Below are 16,341 nucleotides of genomic sequence, written 5' to 3' on the forward strand. Positions count from 1 at the left end.
GAGAACTCCCCTGCTCTTTGAAATAATCTGGGATTTTTACATCCACCTGAGAGGGCAGTCAGGGGCCTTGGTTTAACGTCCTATCTGAAAGACAGCAATGCTGATAGTGCAGCACTCCCTTAGTACTGCATTGGGAGTCTGGCTTATGTGCTCAAGTCTCTGGAGTGGGACTTGAACTCTCAACCTTCTAACTCAGAGGCAAGAGTGCCGTCCACTGAGGCGCAGCTGGCAATAAGGGACAATTGGTTCAGGTTTTTTTCAACGTATATGAGCAATCTCAAATTGTGGCCGTTTGTTTCATCTCCATCCTGAGAGCCAAGGGTTAGACCCTGGTAACACCCCCACTCTACTAAAATAAAAACACTGCCTGTTGTCATTACTGTAATAGTTTAATACCTGAGTCCAAGAGGTTTACAGTGCAATACAACATTCAAACTAAACCAAAAGCACACAGCCTGAGATATCTGGAATTAAACATCAGGCCCTCTGGAACTAGACACAAAGACAGGAAGTCATTAACAGTGCAGGCATATGAAAACCATGTGAAGGGGCTGGTTAAAGCCTGAAGATAAATAATTAAAACATGCTTGTCCTTTGCTAACTTCCAAAAGCTTTTGAAAAGTGTTTTTTAATTAAATAAGTTGATTACACACAGAACTATCTTTACACACCTGCAAAAATGTGTTAACGTCAGACAATCACCACTGATTACCCGTGGGTGGAGGGAGTGTGTAGGTGTGAAACGAGCTGGCTGACAGTAACTAATAAATTGATCTGTTGAGATGGTGTAAGTGTTCCTGATAATTGCCTTTTCCAGTTTGAGGCTGAAGTTCATTCAAGACAGTGGCATGACGACAAGTACCACTTGTCACTAAGACCACTGCCGTCCAAAGTAACTGACAAAAAGAAATTCCAGCCAAAGTTCTGGGCGTCTTAACGCACAACATAACACTCAGATCCTGGCCCCTAGCTGCCACACTAGACAGAAGCACAGTATTGGAGCTCCTGGAATAGGTTAAACACGGTTGACCATTTTGAGAAAAGATTCTCCCTCAGAATAGCCGAATCTAAGCCCTACAGGAAATCCCACTAATGTTTCTGCCTCTACTGCCCTGGTTATTCCAGAAAGTTATCACCAAGGAAAGATATTCTTCCCTACATGTTTTAAATATACTTTTTCTAGTTTAATCTCAAGTAATATTCTAGGTTTGCCTGAGCTACAGCACTTAATATCAACCCCACCCCCCAAATCAGCAGCAGCAATCACTGACACACCCAAACAGTTGTGCAAAAAAGATTTCCTGCTCAAAATACTGAATTGGACTTTCATTAGCAGAAAAGTCTGTTTCTCTTGAACTCCAAAAAGTTGCTACCAGTGGTTGGTAGAACTTGACAAATTTTTTTAAAATTAAAACTATGATGGATGATTCCTCTAAGTCAACAATCAAAATCTGGAGCAACAGAGAGTTAGTAACACCAAAGAAATATATAATTTTTAAAAAAAATACTTCAGTAGCAAAAATGTATTTTGCCAATTTACTCCCAAATTCATTGTACTACTAGCTGTGTGCAGACATGTCATGCGGGAGATCGAATGTACAATTTGTACGGGGTCTTTGGGGGACGTATTACCTTTCTTGCATCAGTCTTTCCTCCTGTCCATCAGTAAACGGAGGCCAATGGGTCAAAATAATCTGAATCTCAAAACTATTCCAATGGTCCGGTGTTACTCTGGGTAACACTGACCGAGAGCAAAACCCTTGGATTACTCTAGATTTCCATGCCAGGGGATTGGTGACTTACATCCCAGTAAACGCAATATTTTCAGGGTTTGTGACGGCACTGTTAGGGTTTTGCTGCTACTCCATGGGATATGTGGTCAGATTTATTTATTTTTTCTTCCTCTGTATACAAACTGTTTGTTGCATTATATGGATTTTTACTTCCACCACCTTATTTCTGTGAAGATGTTGACATTTTTTTTTTAAAACACACGTTCCAATTAAATTCTAAGTATTGTTCCCCAGCCAGGAACACTCAGGAGAGCCAAACCAACAGTGCAGTCAGAAACTAAGCAAAGCGTCTAGATGAAGGGGTTAATGAAGATAAGGGGGAGCACTGGGCCGTGGGGGGGAGGGGGGGAGAAAGAGAGAGAGACCAACCTTGAACAGAGGTAGGAAGGGCCACTGATGCTCGTCCCTCCTCTCCCCACACAAACCACCTTCATCCTACAAAAAAAATACCAACACAGGTTTCGATGCCTGGTTTGTGCCGAGTTAATGGACCTCAGCTGAGGAGACAGGAGGGAGGTTACAACTAACCTTATCTGAAAGTGTGTGTGTGGAGTGAGGACTTAATCAGGTTCGGCCGTGAGGCCAGTCAACTCTCACCGTCCACACTAACAGATACTGGAATGGGGCACGTGCTCCCTTGGAACTGTACTCCAGCAAAGAGTCAACACCCTCAGGAAAAGGGGGTGGGGGTAAGGGAAGGGGGAAGAAAATGCAACCCAAAGGGTTAAAGTGCACTCCTGCAAATACAGCCAGACAAAAATCAACTACACACTGTGGGGAAAAAATTAAAACGTCACATTACACATCAAAGTCCGCGCGACACTTCATTTGGAAGCAGGCTATAGCTGTGCAATCTACAGAGTTTAATTCAGGTGGTGACACTCTGCTGCCAAGGTCAGTACAGGTTTCTCGCTGTGTCGGAGCTGTTTCTATTTTCAAATGTTGTTCTAATTGCGCAGGAATAAGCGTCGAGCGGAACGAGTCGCAATCACTACATCTTTTAGGCAGTTTAATTCCAAATATTCTACCACAGCAACTCTTTGGTGACAGACCTACCAACCCGTAAATCCCTTGAAAAGCAAAAAACATACAGACAGATATATATATATATATAGGGGTTTGAAACGTGCCCCAAGCCTCCCCTTCTGATGTACAGGTATTCAGAGCTGGAAACATTTCCCACTAGTTTCAGAAGTTCGAGTCCACACAACAGCAGCAAGCTTTTATTTAATGAGCTTCTTGACTTCCTGCAACAAACGTTGACCAGCTGAGTTGTTTGGATCCAGATTAAGCATCTCCCGAAGATCAGCAACACTGCCCTTGTAATCCTGAAGAAATCAAACATTACTTAGCATGTTATTTCCACCCGTCCTTCACTGTTCAAAAAAATATTTTCTTTAAAACTACTATAAAATCAATATGAAAATCAACTCTTAAGTATCGCTGAACATGCTCCTTCAAACACTGCATGTTCTAAGCTACTGATCCACTTAATTTCAGATGATCTCAGTTCTGGGCACTGCACCTTAGAAAGGACATACTGGCCTTGGAAGGAGTGGAGCGCAGATTCACCAGAATGTTACCAGAGCTCCAAGGGTTAGATTATGAGGAGAGATTCCATAAACTAGGCCTGTATTCCCTGGAATATAGAAGGTTAAGAGGTGATTTGATGGAGGTTTGCAGGTTTTGAAGGGAATCGATAGGGTCGACAGAGAGAAACATTTTCCGCTGGTGGGGGAAGTCTAGGACAAGGGAGAGTGTGTGGAACTCTCTCCCACAAAAAACAGTAGGTGCTAGTTCAATCAATAATTTTAAATCTGAGATCGACAGATTTTTGCTAGCCAAGGGTATTAAGGGATATGGAGCCAAAGCGGGTAAATGAAATTAGGATACAGATCAGCCATGGTCTCAATGAATGGGTGGAACAGATTCGAGGGGATGAATGGCCTCCTCCTGTTCCTAACGTACAATTTCAAATCTGAAATATTGTACTAAAAATCCAATACCTTCGGTGAACTGGATTCTAACAAATTGTCTACGGTTACACTTCGTAGGTGTCGGCCGTGGCTCAGTGAGCAGCACTCTCACCTCTGAGTCAGAAGGTCGTGGGTTCAAGTCCCACTCCAGGATTTGAGCACATAATCTAGGCCGACACTTCAGTGCAGTACCGAGGGAGTGCTGCATTGTCGGAGGTGCCGTCTTTCGGATGAGATGTTAAACCGAGGCCCCGTCTGCCCCCTCAGGTGGATGTAAAAGATCCCACGGCCACCATTTCAAAGAGCAGAGGAGTTCTCTGTGGTGTCCTGGTCAATATTTATCCCTCAACCAACATCAATAGAACAGATTATCTGGTCACTATCACATTACTGTTTGTGGGACCTTGCTGTGCACAATTGGCTGCACTTCAAAAGTACTTCATTGGCTATAAAGTGCTTTGGGACGTCCTGAAGTCGCTATATAAATGCAAGTCTTTCTTTCCAATAAAATTGAGCGTGGAGAAGGTCCAATAAGCTGGTGGGTCTCATTGACAGAGGGTCAAAGTACAAATCTAGAGTGTGTACTACTGCAGTATAGTCAGATTCCCGGGCATAGTTCCAGTCACCTAATCAGAGGAAAGACATTAATACCCTCGAGATGGAGGGACAATAAGACGATTCTAGACGTCAAGGGTTTAAGTTATGAAGAAAAATTCGGAGAATTGGACTGATTGCTTTGAAGTGACGCGACCCAAGCTCACGGTTATAAGAAATTGGCAAAGTTGAACCAGGCAAACTTTTCACCATGGGGAGGGTTCAAAATAACAGGAAAATTAAGGGTGGGGGGGGGGGGGTGCTGAAAATCTGTGGGTCCCCCACTCGCCCCACCATCACTCCGGCTGGGAATGCAGTGGAAGGGCCGCAAATTAATCTGGGACCCAGATCCGCCGGGGTCTGGCCGTGATTAGGAACTGCGCAAGGTCTTGTTTGGTACAGAGCCTCCAAAATAAGACCCAGTGTCACCAGAGGGGGCTGGGACCCCCCCCCCCCCCAAGACCAAGGCGGAGTTTCTGCGTCCCCAGCCTCTCACTCGCCATGCTGATCGCCGGTGGCCAGTACACCGGGAAAAACCGCGGGCATAACCGCTGCTTCTGTGGTGGAGGCGGGGCCAACCTGCGGGGGCCCAGACCGGGACTCTCGGAGACATGCGGTAATATTTTATCGAGGGGGGGGGGGGGGGGGTGAGGGGGGCACCTGCGGCTGCTTTCTAGGGATGGGTTGGGGGGCGGGGGGGAAGGAGGAAAGTGGGACACGATCCAGCAACCTGTCACAAGGAATGCAGAACGAATCAGTCGGATAAACTTTTAGATAATACAACGAGCAGGACACTGAATCATAGAACCATCACAGCATGGAAGGAGGCCATTCGGCCCACCGAGTCCATGCCGGCTCTATGCAAGAGCATTCCAATTAGTCCCGCTCCCCTGCCCTTTCCCCGTAGCCCTGCAATTTTTTTCCTTTCAAGTACTTATCCAGTTCCCTTTTGAAGGCTATGATTGAATCTGCCTCCACCACCCCCTCGGGCAGTGCATTCCAGATCCTAACCACTCGCTGTGTAAAAAAGCTTTTTCTCATGTCACCTTTGGTTCTTTTGCCAATCACCTTAAATCTATGTCCTCTGGTTCTTGACCCTTCCGCCAATGGGAACAGTTTCTCTCTATCTACTCTGTCTAGACCCCTCATGATCTTGTACACCTCTATCAAATCTCCTCTCAACCTTCTCTGTTCCAAGGAGAACAACCCCAGCTTCTCCAGTCTATCCACGTAACTAAAGTCCCTCATCCCTGGAATCATTCTAGTAAATCTTTTCTGCACCCTTGCTAAGGCCTTCACATCCTTCCTAAAGTGCGGTGCCCAGAACTGGACACAATACTCCAGTTATGGTCGAACCAGTGTTTTATAAAGGTTCATCGTGACTTCCTTGCTTATGTACTCTATGCCTCTATTTATAAAGTCCAGGATCCCATAATGCTTTTTTAACCGCTTTCTCAACCTGCCTTGCCACTTTCAATGATTTGTGCACATATACTCCCAGATCACTCTGTTCCTGTACCCCTTTTAGAATTGTGCCCCCTCTATTTTGTATTGCCTCTCCTCGTTCTTCCTACCAAAATGTATCACTTCGCATTTTTCTGCATTAAGTTTCATCTGCAACATGTCCACCCGCCCCCCTCCTGAACTCGGTCACCGCCCCTCCTGAACTCGGTCACCGCCCCTCCTGAACTCGGTCACCGCCCCTCCTGAACTCGGTCACCGCCCCTCTGAACTCGGTCACCGCCCCTCCTGAACTCGGTCACCGCCCCTCCTGAACTCGGTCACCGCCCCTCCTGAACTCGGTCACCGCCCCTCCTGAACTCGGTCACCGCCCCTCCTGAACTCGGTCACCGCCCCTCCTGAACTCGGTCACCGCCCCTCCTGAACTCGGTCACCGCCCCTCCTGAACTCGGTCACCGCCCCTCCTGAACTCGGTCACCGCCCCTCCTGAACTCGTCACCGCCCCTCCTGAACTCGGTCACCGCCCCTCCTGAACTCGGTCACCGCCCCTCCTGAACTCGGTCACCGCCCCTCCTGAACTCGGTCACCGCCCCTCCTGAACTCGGTCACCGCCCCTCCTGAACTCGGTCACCGCCCCTCCTGAACTCGGTCACCGCCCCTCCTGAACTCGGTCACCGCCCCTCCTGAACTCGGCTCACCGCCCCTCCTGAACTCGGTCACCGCCCCTCCTGAACTCGGTCACCGCCCCTCCTGAACTCGGTCACCGCCCCTCCTGAACTCGGTCACCGCCCCTCCTGAACTCGGTCACCGCCTCCTGACTCGGTCACCGCCCCTCCTGAACTCGGTCACCGCCCCTACCTGAACTCGGTCACCGCCCCTCCTGAACTCGGTCACCGCCCCTCCTGAACTCGGTCACCGCCCCTCCTGAACTCGGTCACCGCCCCTCCTGAACTCGGTCACCGCCCCTCCTGAACTCGGTCACCGCCCCTCCTGAACTCGGTCACCGCCCCTCCTGAACTCGGTCACCGCCCCTCCTGAACTCGGTCACCGCCCCTCCTGAACTCCGGTCACCGCCCCTCCTGAACTCGGTCACCGCCCCTCCTGAACTCGGTCACCGCCCCTCCTGAACTCGGTCACCGCCCCTCCCTGAACTCGGTCACCGCCCCTCCTGAACTCGGTCACCCGCCCCTCCTGAACTCGGTCACCGCCCCTCCTGAACTCGGTCACCGCCCCTCCTGAACTCGGTCACCGCCCCTCCTGAACTCGGTCACCGCCCCTCCTGAACTCGGTCACCGCCCCTCCTGAACTCGGTCACCGCCCCTCCTGAACTCGGTCACCGCCCCTCCTGAACTCGGTCACCGCCCTCCTGAACTCGGTCACCGCCCCTCCTGAACTCGGTCACCGCCCCTCCTGAACTCGGTCACCCGCCCCTCCTGAACTCGGTCACCGCCCCTCCTGAACTCGGTCACCGCCCCTCCTGAACTCGGTCACCGCCCCTCCTGAACTCGGTCACCGCCCCTCCTGAACTCGGTCACCGCCCCTCCTGAACTCGGTCACCGCCCCTCCTGAACTCGGCTCACCGCCCCTCCTGAACTCGGTCACCGCCCCTCCTGAACTCGGTCACCGCCCCTCCTGAACTCGGTCACCGCCCCTCCTGAACGTCGTCACCGCCCCTCCTGAACTCGGTCACCGCCCCTCCTGAACTCGGTCACCGCCCCCTCCTGAACTCGGTCACCGCCCCTCCTGAACTCGGTCACCGCCCCTCCTGAACTCGGTCACCGCCCCTCCTGAACTCGGTCACCGCCCCTCCTGAACTCGGTCACCGCCCCTCCTGAACTCGGTCACCGCCCCTCCTGAACTCGGTCACCGCCCCTCCTGAACTCGGTCACCCGCCCCTCCTGAACTCGGTCACCGCCCCTCCTGAACTCGGTCACCGCCCCTCCTGAACTCGGTCACCCGCCCCTCCTGAACTCGGTCACCGCCCCTCCTGAACTCGGTCACCGCCCTCCTGAACTCGGTCACCGCCCTCCTGAACTCGGTCACCGCCCCTCCTGAACTCGGTCACCGCCCCTCCTGAACTCGGTCACCGCCCCTCCTGAACTCGGTCACCGCCCCCTCCTGAACTCGGTCACCGCCCCTCCTGAACTCGGTCACCGCCCCTCCTGAACTCGGTCCACCCGCCCCTCCTGAACTCGGTCACCGCCCCTCCTGAACTCGGTCACCGCCCCTCCTGAACTCGGTCACCGCCCCTCCTGAACTCGGTCACCGCCCCTCCTGAACTCGGTCACCGCCCCTCCTGAACTCGGTCACCGCCCCTCCTGAACTCGGTCACCGCCCCTCCTGAACTCGGTCACCGCCCCTCCTGAACTCGGTCACCGCCCCTCCTGAACTCGGTCACCGCCCCTCCTGAACTCGGTCACCGCCCCTCCTGAACTCGGTCACCGCCCCTCCTGAACTCGGTCACCGCCCCTCCTGAACTCGGTCACCGCCCCTCCTGAACTCGGTCACCGCCCCCTCCTGAACTCGGTCACCGCCCCTCCTGAACTCGGTCACCGCCCCCTCCTGAACTCGGTCACCGCCCCTCCTGAACTCGGTCACCGCCCCTCCTGAACTCGGTCACCGCCCCTCCTGAACTCGGTCACCGCCCCTCCTGAACTCGGTCACCGCCCCTCCTGAACTCGGTCACCGCCCCTCCTGAACTCGGTCACCGCCCCTCCTGAACTCGGTCACCGCCCCTCCTGAACTCGGTCACCGCCCCTCCTGAACTCGGTCACCGCCCCTCCTGAACTCGGTCACCGCCCCTCCTGAACTCGGTCACCGCCCCTCCTGAACTCGGTCACCGCCCCTCCTGAACTCGGTCACCGCCCCTCCTGAACTCGGTCACCGCCCCTCCTGAACTCGGTCACCGCCCCCTCCTGAACTCGGTCACCGCCCCTCCTGAACTCGGTCACCGCCCCTCCTGAACTCGGTCACCGCCCCTCCTGAACTCGGTCACCGCCCCTCCTGAACTCGGTCACCCGCCCCTCCTGAACTCGGTCACCGCCCCTCCTGAACTCGGTCACCGCCCCTCCTGAACTCGGTCACCGCCCCTCCTGAACTCGGTCACCGCCCCTCCTGAACTCGGTCACCGCCCCTCCTGAACTCGGTCACCGCCCCTCCTGAACTCGGTCACCGCCCCTCCTGAACTCGGTCACCGCCCCTCCTGAACTCGGTCACCGCCCCTCCTGAACTCGGTCACCGCCCCTCCTGAACTCGGTCACCGCCCCTCCTGAACTCGGTCACCGCCCCTCCTGAACTCGGTCACCGCCCCTCCTGAACTCGGTCACCGCCCCTCCTGAACTCGGTCACCGCCCCTCCTGAACTCGGTCACCGCCCCTCCTGAACTCGGTCACCGCCCCTCCTGAACTCGGTCACCGCCCCTCCTGAACTCGGTCACCGCCCCTCCTGAACTCGGTCACCGCCCCTCCTGAACTCGGTCACCGCCCCTCCTGAACTCGGTCACCGCCCCTCCTGAACTCGGTCACCGCCCCTCCTGAACTCGGTCACCGCCCCTCCTGAACTCGGTCACCGCCCCTCCTGAACTCGGTCACCGCCCCTCCTGAACTCGGTCACCGCCCCTCCTGAACTCGGTCACCGCCCCTCCTGAACTCGGTCACCGCCCCTCCTGAACTCGGTCACCGCCCCTCCTGAACTCGGTCACCGCCCCTCCTGAACTCGGTCACCGCCCCTCCTGAACTCGGTCACCGCCCCTCCTGAACTCGGTCACCGCCCCTCCTGAACTCGGTCACCGCCCCTCCTGAACTCGGTCACCGCCCCTCCTGAACTCGGTCACCGCCCCTCCTGAACTCGGTCACCGCCCCTCCTGAACTCGGTCACCGCCCCTCCTGAACTCGGTCACCGCCCCTCCTGAACTCGGTCACCGCCCCTCCTGAACTCGGTCACCGCCCCTCCTGAACTCGGTCACCGCCCCTCCTGAACTCGGTCACCGCCCCTCCTGAACTCGGTCACCGCCCCTCCTGAACTCGGTCACCGCCCCTCCTGAACTCGGTCACCGCCCCTCCTGAACTCGGTCACCGCCCCTCCTGAACTCGGTCACCGCCCCTCCTGAACTCGGTCACCGCCCCTCCTGAACTCGGTCACCGCCCCTCCTGAACTCGGTCACCGCCCCTCCTGAACTCGGTCACCGCCCCTCCTGAACTCGGTCACCGCCCCTCCTGAACTCGGTCACCGCCCCTCCTGAACTCGGTCACCGCCCCTCCTGAACTCGGTCACCGCCCCTCCTGAACTCTGTCACCGCCCCTCCTGAACTCTGTCACCGCCCCTCCTGAACTCTGTCACCGCCCCTCCTGAACTCTGTCACCGCCCCTCCTGAACTCTGTCACCGCCCCTCCTGAACTCTGTCACCGCCCCTCCTGAACTCTGTCACCGCCCCTCCTGAACTCTGTCACCGCCCCTCCTGAACTCTGTCACCGCCCCTCCTGAACTCTGTCACCGCCCCTCCTGAACTCTGTCACCGCCCCTCCTGAACTCTGTCACCGCCCCTCCTGAACTCTGTCACCGCCCCTCCTGAACTCTGTCACCGCCCCTCCTGAACTCTGTCACCGCCCCTCCTGAACTCTGTCACCGCCCCTCCTGAACTCTGTCACCGCCCCTCCTGAACTCTGTCACCGCCCCTCCTGAACTCTGTCACCGCCCCTCCTGAACTCTGTCACCGCCCCTCCTGAACTCTGTCACCGCCCCTCCTGAACTCTGTCACCGCCCCTCCTGAACTCTGTCACCGCCCCTCCTGAACTCTGTCACCGCCCCTCCTGAACTCTGTCACCGCCCCTCCTGAACTCTGTCACCGCCCCTCCTGAACTCTGTCACCGCCCCTCCTGAACTCTGTCACCGCCCCTCCTGAACTCTGTCACCGCCCCTCCTGAACTCTGTCACCGCCCCTCCTGAACTCTGTCACCGCCCCTCCTGAACTCTGTCACCGCCCCTCCTGAACTCTGTCACCGCCCCTCCTGAACTCTGTCACCGCCCCTCCTGAACTCTGTCACCGCCCCTCCTGAACTCTGTCACCGCCCCTCCTGAACTCTGTCACCGCCCCTCCTGAACTCTGTCACCGCCCCTCCTGAACTCTGTCACCGCCCCTCCTGAACTCTGTCACCGCCCCTCCTGAACTCTGTCACCGCCCCTCCTGAACTCTGTCACCGCCCCTCCTGAACTCTGTCACCGCCCCTCCTGAACTCTGTCACCGCCCCTCCTGAACTCTGTCACCGCCCCTCCTGAACTCTGTCACCGCCCCTCCTGAACTCTGTCACCGCCCCTCCTGAACTCTGTCACCGCCCCTCCTGAACTCTGTCACCGCCCCTCCTGAACTCTGTCACCGCCCCTCCTGAACTCTGTCACCGCCCCTCCTGAACTCTGTCACCGCCCCTCCTGAACTCTGTCACCGCCCCTCCTCACTGTTCACTTCACTTCCTAGTTTTGTGTCATCTGCAAATTTGGAAATTGTGACCTACACACCCAAGTCCAAGTCATTAATATATATCAAGAAAAGCAGTGGTCCCAGCATTGACCCCTGGGGAACACCACTGTACACCTCCCTCCAGTCAGAAAAACAACCATTCACCACTACTCTCTGCTTCCTGTTACTTAGCCAATTTTGTATCCATGTTGCTACTGCCCCCTTTATTCCATGGGCTTCAGTTTTGATGACAAGCCTATTATGTGGCACTTTATCAAATGCCTTTTGAAAGCCCATATACACAACATCAACCGCATGGCCCTTGTTGACCCCCTCTGTTACCTCGTCAAAAAACTCTACCAAGTTAGTTAAACACGATTTGCCTTTAACAAATCCATGCTGGCTTTCCCTAATTAATCCACACTTGTTCAAGTGACTGCTAATTACGTCCTGGATTATTGTTTCTAAAAGTTTCCCCACCACTGAGATTAAACTGACTGGCCTGTAGTTGCTGGGTTTGTCCTTGCACCTTTTTTTGAACAAGGGTGTAACATTTGCAATTCTCCAGTCCTCTGGCACCACCCCCGTATCTAAGGATGTTTGGAAGATTATGGCCAGTACCTCCGCAATTTCCACTCTTACTTCCCTCAGCAACCTAAGATGCATCCAATCCAGACTGTTCCCATCTAGATCTGCCAATAAAATATTCAAAATCTCACGTCTGCAAGCACTTTCCCTCTGCATCACTTGACTTTGTGCAGTGACGTTTTCGTCACACTTTTTGAGCCAACTTTTTTTGATTATAAATTCTGATGTCCACATTTATAATGGAGATGGCCCATGTAAACTTTCCACTCTGACTCCACAATCCGGCCACGAGGCTCTCTCTGTTCTCAAAAATGTTTTCTGAAATTTTTTTCAGGCACCAATTTTTTCCTCAGTAACTGAAATTTCTCGTGTCCAAAATAAGGGTTTAACCAAAAATAAAGACAAATGAAAAAAAATTACATATTTTACAACATGTTTAACACCTTCATTAAAGCTTTCACTTAAAGGCCTCAGCCTGGACTTGGAGTCGATATTTTTGCCCGTAACTGTGAAGCTGTGAGCTGCATTTGGATTATTCAGTGCATGTGCAGTATACCTAATTTCCCAGAATACACCAGTAGCGTTCAGTCAGCTATACCGAGGAATATTTTTTCCCTTAGCTACTCTTAGTGTCGGCTGAAAAGTTTTTCAAAATTGTTTGATGGACAAACTTCAAAAGCTTTACTGAGGTAAAATTCAGAGTTTTTTTTAAAAAGTGGCTTTGTGTGCGCACGAGAGAGAGAAAAGTGACTTCTGATTACACACATGTTGTAGACTATGTTTTGTGTTCTATAAACTTTAGAAAGTGAAAGAGACACAGGCAAGGGCCTGCGGAGAGACAGATCGGGGCTGGAGGGAGGAGTGTATGTGGTTGAAGGAAATGCAGTGAGTGAAGAGTGTGTCTTTCTTCGTGTCATGTTACTTTAATTTTCAAAAGAAAAAAGTTGAACTTTAAAGCCAATTAATTACTTCACCTATTTTTAGGAAAGGTCAATGCTAATGGATTATACCTGTGAGAAGATTCTAATACCCATGAGAGAGCAGAGAAAGACACAAATAGCGAGAAAGGGAGACATCCAGTTTCTTTCCTCATGCTAATTTGATTTCTTTTATAAAAAAAACAAGTTGAACTTTGAAAGCAAATGAAGCCTCTTTGAGGGAAACAGATTGGAAGGGAGTGCAGGAGGGAAACTGGTTGAGGGTAAAGCAGGCCTCTGGCCCCTCCCCATCTCACCTGCCCTTGGGGTGAGGAAGAGTGGATGTATGGTTATGGGTAAGTGACAGTGGAGCAATGAAGAGGGGTGGATAAAGGGGTTTTATGTTGTAGTTCAAAGGGGAAGAGGTAGAGATAGTGATGGGTGTGAGGATGTGGTAGGACGGGCAATGGGTAGTGAGAAGATGTAGGGTTAGGGGACATGACGGGTGTGAGGGGGTTGGGACAAGCACGAGTGTTCGGGAAGGGAAGGCAACCACAGAGTTACATTTTCCCTGCAACCCCCAAATGCAGCTACATCCGTTGGTCAGTCCTTGCCCCATGACATCATCCACCATCTCCCACGCAAAGTAAAGGAGAGAAGCAAAAGGAAGAGTTAAGGAGAAGGAATCAGAAGAGAGAGAAAATGAACTAGAGCAGAAAGAGAGAGAGAAATAGCAACACAGAGACAACGGAGATGGGTAACAGGGGAACCATACACTCCAACTTACTGTATGCAACACCACAAGTGTATATTAAAAATTCTTGTGTGCACACACTTCCTGTCCAATTTCCTGTAGTCACAATTTCTACTCACACTTGTCAACATTTAACATTGAAACTACCTACGGAAATATTTAGAGTCCCAACAAGGAATTCAGGAGAAACTTCTTTGGTCAGAATGTGGAACTCACTATCACAAGGAGTAGTTGAGGCGAATAGCAGAGATACATTTAAAGGGAAGCTGGATAAATACTTGAGGGAGAAAGGAATAGAAGAACATGCTGATAGGGTGAGATCATTCTATGAAGTAGGGAGGGAGGAGGTTCGTGTGGAGCATAATCACCGGCATAGACCGGTTGGGCCGAATGGCCCGTTTCTATGCTGTAATTTCTATATCAACAGTTTCAACCCCTGCCAACAGTGGCAAAGTGCAGTAGTTTCTGAAGTCTCTCTCCCACTCCATCACCATCTTATATGGCTAAAAGAAAAACTTCCTATTCATCAACTGATCGCGGCCAATGCCATGGGAAATTTACTCGCGTTTTAATAACGTTATAAACCCTCGTTTGATTGCTGTACTTTTCTTACCTTCACCTCCTTCCGAGCTTGCCCACGCCGGTAAAAAGCCTTCAAATTTTTGGGATCCAGACCTAATGCGGCCGTACAGTCCTGTATCGCTTCATGGTACTGCTTCAGGAACAGGTGGCACAGGGCTCTGCCGAGAGAGAAGGGAGAAGACACAACACAGACTGGGTTAACTAAGAAGGCACAGGTGGTGGTAAAAACACAGAACCACAGGTGGATGGAACTGAAGTTCCAATCCTCATTTGTATTTGGGCTTTTGTAAGAAGGGAAGCTCACACAGTCATAGGAACCGGAGGAGGCCATTCAGCCCCTCGAGCCTGTTCCGCCATTCAATGAGATCATGGCTGATCTGTATCCCAACTCCATTTACCTGTCTTGGCTCCATATCCCTTGGCTAGCAAAAATCTATCGATCTCAGATTTGAAATGATTAATTGAGCTAGCATCTACTGCTTCCTGTGGGACAGAGTTCCACACTTCTACCACCCTTTGCGCGAAGAAGTGTTTCCTAATTTCTCCCCTGAATGGCCTGGCTCGAGGAACAGCACCTCATCTTTTATGTGGCACTTTACAACCTTCTGGTCTCAACACTGTTTTCAATAACTTCAGACCATAACCACTGCTCCCACTTTTTCGGACAGATGCAATTGGTTCTGCTGTTGCAGCTCCTCTAGACCCATCTTTTCTTTCTTTACTTGACCCATTCCCACCCTCCTCCTTGCCTTGCACCATCATCCCTTTTGTCATTTAATTTGATAAAGTGCCACATAATAGGTTTGTCAGCAAAATTGAAGCCCATGGAATAGTGGCAGCATGGATACAAAATTGTCTAAGTGACAGGAAACAGGGAGTAGTGGTGAACGGTTGTTTTTCAGACAGGAGGGAGGTGTACAGTGGTGTTCCCCAGGGGTTGGTACAAGGACCACTGCTTTTCTTGATATATATTAATGACTTGGATTTGGGTGTACAGGGCACAATTTCCAAATTTGCAGATGACACAAAACTTGGAAGTGTAGTAAACAGCGAGGAGGGTAGTGATAGACTTCAAGAGGACACGGACAGGCTGGTGGAATGGGTGGGCACATGGCAGATGAAATTTAACACAGAGAAGTGCAAAGTGATACATTCTGGCAGGAAGAATGAGGAGAGGCAATATGAACTAGAGGGCACAATTCTAAAGAGCATATGGGATTCTGCGCTTTATAAAAAGAGGCATAGAGTACAAAAGCAAGGAAGTTATGTTGAACCTTTATAAAACACTGGTTCAGCCACAACTGGAGTATTGTGTCCAATTCTGGCACTGTGCTTTAGGAACAATGTGAAGGCCTTAGAGAGGGTGCAGAAAAGATTTACTAGAATGGTTCCAGGGATGAGGGACTTCAGTTATGTGGAGAGACTGGAGAAACTAGGGTTGTTCTCCTTAAAGCAGAGAAGGTTGAGAGAAGATTTGACAGAAGTGTTCAAAATCATGAAGGGTTTAGATAAAGTAAATAAAGAGAAACTGTTCTCACTGGTGAAAGGGTCGAGAACCAGAGGACACAGATTTAAGGCGATTGGCAAAAGAATCAAAGGCGACATGAGGAGAAAATTTTACGCAGTGAGTGGTTATGATCTGGAATGCGCTGCCTGAAAGGGTGGAGGAAGCAGATTCAATAGTAACTTTCAAAAGAGAATTGGATAAATACTTGAAAAGGAAAATTTGCAGGGCTGTGGGGAAAGAGCAGGAGAATGGGACTAACTGGAATGTTCTTACAAAGAGCTGGCACAGGCTCGATGGGCCAAATGAACTCCTTCTGTGCTGTAACCATTCTATGATTATCATTCCTGCCCTCCACCCTATCACAGACCTTTTTGTTCTTTCCACCTCTTTCCCTGGCTCTGTACTTGTTTAAAAACTGTTTAATCTTCAACTTGTTCCAGTTCTGACACAAGGCCATCGACCTGAAACGTTTAACTCTGTTTCTTTCTTGTGAATTTAAAATAAAATTGCTGGACTATAACTTGGTGTTGTAAAATTGTTTACAATTGTCAACCCCAGTCCATCACCGGCATCTCCACATCATGTTTCTTTCTCCACAGATGCTGCCTGACCTGCTGAGTTTTTCCAGCATCCGCAGTATTTTGCTTTTCACTAAAACAGATTACCTGGTCATTATCACATTGCTGTTTGCGGGATCTTGCTGTGCGCAAATTTGCT

The 16,341-nt window shown here is 51.6% G+C and overlaps 1 protein-coding gene across 2 annotated transcripts in view; it reads right to left on the reverse strand.

Moving 5' to 3' along the window:
• The window catches only part of tomm34 (translocase of outer mitochondrial membrane 34), a 42,254-nt gene that overhangs the window by 8,567 nt on the left and 17,346 nt on the right, over nucleotides 1-16,341 (reverse strand). The window contains exons 6-7 of one of the 2 annotated variants that reach the window (XM_068000196.1): nucleotides 14,149-14,275; nucleotides 371-3,121 (exon numbers count right to left, since the gene is read on the reverse strand). In XM_068000196.1, coding sequence (XP_067856297.1) covers nucleotides 3,017-3,121; nucleotides 14,149-14,275 — 232 coding nt within the window. In that variant the 3' untranslated portion in view covers nucleotides 371-3,016. Of the gene's footprint in view, nucleotides 1-370; nucleotides 3,122-14,148; nucleotides 14,276-16,341 lie in introns of those variants that run through there. The other variant, XM_068000197.1, reaches the window with a different exon arrangement.

The sequence above is a fragment of the Heptranchias perlo genome, chromosome 19 (genome assembly GCF_035084215.1).
Source record: "Heptranchias perlo isolate sHepPer1 chromosome 19, sHepPer1.hap1, whole genome shotgun sequence".
NCBI lineage: Eukaryota > Metazoa > Chordata > Chondrichthyes > Hexanchiformes > Hexanchidae > Heptranchias > Heptranchias perlo.